This window comes from Primulina eburnea, chromosome 14 (assembly GCF_022965805.1).
Source record: "Primulina eburnea isolate SZY01 chromosome 14, ASM2296580v1, whole genome shotgun sequence".
Taxonomy (NCBI): Eukaryota; Viridiplantae; Streptophyta; class Magnoliopsida; order Lamiales; family Gesneriaceae; genus Primulina; species Primulina eburnea.
In genome coordinates this window covers 30,967,319-30,972,923 of record NC_133114.1, presented here as the reverse complement: position 1 = coordinate 30,972,923, position 5,605 = coordinate 30,967,319, and the positions used below count along the sequence as shown (strand labels likewise).

General features: G+C 39.8%; 1 protein-coding gene across 1 annotated transcript; it reads left to right on the top strand.

Annotated features, from left to right (window-relative positions):
- Positions 1-503: 503 nt before the first annotated feature.
- On the top strand, positions 504-3,372 carry LOC140812551 (endoglucanase 11-like). The gene is made up of 5 exons (XM_073170847.1): positions 504-916; positions 1,093-1,305; positions 1,472-1,672; positions 1,785-2,042; positions 2,519-3,372. Exons 1-5 carry the CDS (start codon positions 710-712, stop codon positions 3,137-3,139), a joined length of 1,500 nt encoding a protein of 499 aa, XP_073026948.1. The 5' UTR covers positions 504-709; the 3' UTR covers positions 3,140-3,372.
- The last annotated feature ends 2,233 nt before the right edge of the window (positions 3,373-5,605 follow it).

Below are 5,605 nucleotides of genomic sequence, written 5' to 3'. Positions count from 1 at the left end.
TATGAGTACAAATCAGATCAAATTTCAAAGAAATTCACTTCTGGGATCGCGACTTTTGACTCAACTTCTGCTTCAAGACACATGAATCAAACTTTACCATTTCTTCCCATCGATGGCCTTATTTGTTAATGTTCCAACGATTCTACCAAGGATTTATATTCATATTTATATTTATATTATAAACATATAAATATATATGCCCACAAAAAAATTTCCAAATAAGCCCGATTCCATTTGTGGTTGGAGCGAATCATTGCTTCATTTTTGCAGTGATTGGAGATGCTGTAAATGGTCAAATTAAATCTGGTTTTTCCTTTACCAGTTAGCTGTGTTGAATTCACTTTATGCACATGAAACACACAGACTAGCTATCTAAATGAACGGTCGGATCTTTCTCCAAATCAACTTTCATTTATTTTCCATGTACTTCATACAACGCCACGTGTGTGAGTGACATGTTTTACATCAATTGATATACACTTAGTTGTTGCTACTCAGTTAAATTGCCATAAATCCAATATATTGTGAACTAAATTTCAAGAAATCAAATATCACAGAACATTAAAACATGCATAAATCTCCAAATCACCGGGCACCCGTATGCTATATATAGAGGACAAGATCATGTTTTTGAAGAAAAAAGAAGAACGTTAGAAGAGATCGCCTCAAAATTTAACAGAAACTTCAAGATTTCGCTCACAAGAAAGCTATGGAGGAGAGGAAAAGGCAATGCCAATTACTAGTTCCATTACTTTTCTTATTTTCCACTCTTCCTGTCTCTCATTCCTTCAACTATGGAGATGCTCTAGCCAAGAGTCTCATGTACTTCGAAGCGCAGCGATCGGGCCACCTGCCGCACAATCAGAGAGTGACATGGCGCCACCACTCCGGCCTCACCGATGGCCTCGAACAAGAGGTTTGTTTTGGGTTGTGCTCATGAAATGTCAAATTAAATAGTGGGCAAAACGAGAACAGAAAATATCCAGGCCAAGCTGCATTAACATGCTTCAAAACATCAGGCATTTCACATAATATATTCTGCAACTATTTTTGAAATTTAATGGAATTTCGTCTGTGTATTCTTGGAAATAGGTGGACTTGGTGGGTGGATACTATGATGCAGGTGATAATGTAAAGTTTGGTCTTCCGATGGCGTTTACCATTACAATGCTTTCATGGGGTGTCATTGAATTCCGGGATGAAATCGCTGCCGCGGGACAACTCCGGCATGCCCTTGAAGCTATCAAATGGGGAACGGATTACTTCATTAAAGCACACACTCATCCTAATGTTCTTTGGTCTATGGTGAATTATTATTGCATTTTCGACAGAATAGACGCTTCCTATTTCCTGCGTGCGTCAAAGATTTGAAGTCCTGATTTTTTATGTTGTTATTGTTTGTCTGTTTAAAAAATAAGAAATGTTAGATTTTGATAATGATTTAAAAAAAATGGCGTGGCCCTTTAATTAGGTGGGCGATGGTGACACCGATCACCTATGCTGGCAGCGGCCGGAGGATATGACGACTTCCCGCCGAGCGTATAAGGTGGACGAGAAGAACCCAGGTTCGGAAGTGGCGGCGGAGACCGCAGCTGCCATGGCGGCAGCGGCAATAATTTTCAAGAAAACAAACCAACAGTACTCCCACCTTCTCTTGGAGCATGCGAAACAGGTAATTACCTCAAGGGTTTCACAAAAACCCCAACCCCATTTTAAAAAATCAATTAAATTTTAAATGGCATTAATTATGTGCAGTGATATAGAGGGAAATTGTGTACATGCAGTTGTTTGAATTTGGTGACAAATACAGAGAGAAATATGACCGCAGCATTAAAGAAGCGAAGGGATACTACCCGTCGGTGAGCGGGTACGTAGATGAGTTGTTGTGGGCAGCTTTGTGGCTATACAAGGCTACCGACAATGAACCACAATATTTGAATTACGCCATCCAAAATGCGCAATCTTTTCGTGGGATCACGTGGGCCATTGCTGAATTTAGCTGGGATGTTAAGTACGCAGGGCTTCAAATAATCGCCGCTATGGTAGGAAAATAATTTTTTTTGGTCTGGTTCTCAAAATATTGCATGTGTTTTATCTTGTTATAATTGTTTGGTGTTGCATCGGATTTGATGATTGCTTGCAATTCATGCATGTGGAATTAATGTATTTTAACTTTCACATCTTCTTTACAAGGCCAATAATTCCAATATTTGATGGAAAATTTGTTGTCTAATTTTGACTTCAAATGTTATTCCTAAACATAATAATTATTCAAACATAGAAATCATATTCAATCATTGGGATTCCATTCTAAGCTCAATGTTACCATGTGAAGTAAAGATTGGGAAACCACAAGGGTAGAAGAAGTCTTATATTACAATTTACATTTAGATAAAAATTCCAGTCTCAGAAATAGTCGTATAGAATCAATTGCATGCAACAAAGGGACAAAACACTATTTTTTACTACTGAAAACACTATTTTTTACATAATGTTTTCCTCTGTAAATTTTTCCAAGTTGCCAATGGAAGACAAAAGCCAACTAGAGAAGGAGATCCTCAACCAGTACCGTTCAAAGGGAGAACAATACATTTGTGCTTGCCTGAACAAGAACAACTCAACCCACGTGCGCCGAACCCTCGGCGGCCTACTGTACACCCGGAGATGGAACAATATGCAGTATGTTTCCACCGCAGTATTCTTGCTTGCACTTTACTCCGATCATCTTCAATCCACCAACCGAAGACTCAACTGTGACAAAGACTCGGTGAGTTCTGACGAAATCCTCTCATTCGTCAAATCTCAAGCACACTACATTCTTGGCTCGAATCCTATGGGAATGAGTTACCTTGTCGGCTATGGACCGGTCTATCCCAGTCGAGTACACCATAGGGGGGCATCCATGGATTCGTACAAGGATAGCAAAGTTTTTGTTGGGTGCAAGCAGGGATATGATAACTGGTTTGGAAGGCAGGAACCGAACCCGAATGTTATTGTAGGAGCCTTGGTTGGTGGACCGGATGATAACGATAACTTCGTAGATCGAAGGGGTAACTTTGCTCAGACTGAGGCTTGCACGTATAATACCGCGCCTTTGGTCGGAGTTTTCGCCAAGTTGCACTCACTGGAAAAAAGGTAATTCCACTCCCACAGCTTCGGAGAGTCTGTCCATAGTCTCCTTCATTTAAACAAAAGTAAATGCACGACTTTTTTCTTTTTTTTTTTTTTTGGTATAGCAAGTGAAAGAAGAAGATACACAAGAAATAATAGTTGTGAACTAAGAAAAGGGTATTAATTAACACTCAATTTTTCGAACGACCCAATTTTTTGCGATTGATTTTCAGTTCTTGTACAAACTGCTATCCCTAACTAACTACAGAGAAGAAAATTAGGTGAATCAAAGGTGTCAACTTCACCGACGTACGAAATTAAATTTTGAGACACAACACATGCGAATCGAGACGGGCCTTCAAATAAAAGAAACAGATTCGTGGCATAGGTCAACGCGAGTAGTTTCTATGGGACCTTGAGTATTTAGTTAGTTAAAATAATTCTTTCAATTACAAAGAGAAATGCAGCTCAACAAGCCAATTCCAAGAAAAAATCAAGTAATCAAAATAAAATGAAGCCTAATATGCCGTCCTGGCAACTTTAAATATATCATGATACTTGGATTGGGGAGTGTTTGCACAATATTTGGTATTTGCGGGCGTGCCAGGTGCGAAGTGCACCGATATGTGTGAAAATGATAAAAATCTAACTTCTAAAAACTTAGACGATTATGGATACTAAATTTGACCGTCGGTTCTAATCTCCTAAAACAAATGCAACGCCAAAACTAAGAAAATTATTGGAATTTGAAGAAAATAAATCCCTGACATTGTTTATATTTTCAATAAACCGTAGGAATTTACAAGACGTAAAAATATAACAAATAGAATTGCTGAAACATGAAACGAGAAGATGTAAATTGCTAGAAATATGCTGGAATGATTAACGACTAAAGCTTGAAGATTGCAATTTTGCAGAGAGTATTTTGCAGAATTTTGTGCGTAGTTGAGTTGTGTTGTGTTTTGTGTGTCGCCGATGAACTCTTTTTCTTCACTGTGAGATATGGTTTCTTCCACTCCCCCATGACCCATGTTTCCCCGCTTCTCATTCCACGATCTGTCTCGATCCTCCCACGATTCTTCCCACGATTCTTCCCACGTTTTCTCCAACTTAACGTCTCGTGATCAGTTTAAATGGACTGGGCTTGCTCTGCTAAGTTTGATGGGCCCATACAATTTAATCGGGCTTGTATTAATTTAACGTGGGCTTCATAATTTAATTATTTTTAGCCCAAACAATTGCCCCCCGCAAGCATTGGCCCGTGGGCCAAAATGCTTGTATGTAGCCAAATTCAATTCATTCATTTGGAGCGGCCCGTAAGCATTTTTTCTGAGGCGGGCTTGTAATTTTGGATCGAGCCCAATTATCTCTTGGATTTTTCACAGCCAACTCCCTTTCAGATTCAAAAACTCTACAGCCCGCTTTATTCTTATTTCTCTGTCTTCAACTTTTCTTTCCTCATCCCTGCATTCAGAGAACTACTTTTCTGTAGTCATTTCCACCCAAAGAGAGATTGGGTAGCTAATAAACTCAAAGTGCTTCTTGACCAAACTCTTCAACCTGCATTCCTCAAGGTATTCCAGCTGGTCCTCTTTTAGATCTCCTCATGTTTTCGCAGATGAGCCTATCTGGTAACAGTGAATGAGCCACTAGCTTGAGACTCCCATACATACCGATAATCATTATAATGTTAAGTAGTTACAGTAACCTTCTCAGCAACCAAGTAAGCTGAGTAGAAAGCAACACCAAGCTTAACTCCCCGTCGACCATGACCAGTACCGTCAATCCCTACCAGGTAATTGATGAATCTTACGTTAGTTGTTCCAACCAAGAAGTCATTCTGCTCATCATTGTGCCCTAATGGTGTTTGTGAATTTGTTCCAATGAAAATACATAAACATTTGCAAGACCCAAACTTGTTCTGTTCATGAAGTCTTCTTGTGATACCAACATGCATGTGTCATGTATGTGCCGATGCTTCTTACATCTATGTCATAGTTCTTCCGCTCGGGTACCCAACTGAGGTCGTCGCTCAAGCTTCAAGCACGAGTCACCACTGTCTGCCCCTACTCATGACTCCAACCTCTATGGCCATTGGTAAATGTACTGCCCGTTTCTTGAATCTTATGCAATACAATTTGGTTTCTTCTTCCTGCCTTGTATGATTAACCTTGAGGCACTTTGACTCGCCTAGAGAAATTTGAGGGAATGACGACTGGTTTGCCACAATATTGATCACTGCCATGTTACTCTATGTTATTTCCATGTTGGCTCCTTGTAGATGTTTACATGCCACTGCCTTTGTTTCTTTTCTAGTATCGAGTTCCTGTGGGGAGTTGGGTGGTTTTGTGTACCCCACCGACAAACAACTGATTCAAGCCATGTGTTGGCATAACTCCCCGTTAGATCACTGACTCTCTTATTCAATGAACGTGCATATGGCCATGAATTGGTAGCCAAGAGGTAACTCTAATATTTTCTTTGTGTGTTGCAC

Excerpts from the sequence above, each read along its gene's own strand:
- LOC140812551 (XM_073170847.1), top strand. The coding sequence starts at position 710 with ATGGAGGAGAGGAAAAGGCAATGCCAATTACTAGTTCCATTACTTTTC. Across the intron at positions 917-1,092 it reads CCGATGGCCTCGAACAAGAG|GTGGACTTGGTGGGTGGATA; the intron begins GTTTGTTTTGGG and ends TCTTGGAAATAG. Across the intron at positions 1,306-1,471 it reads CTAATGTTCTTTGGTCTATG|GTGGGCGATGGTGACACCGA; the intron begins GTGAATTATTAT and ends CCCTTTAATTAG.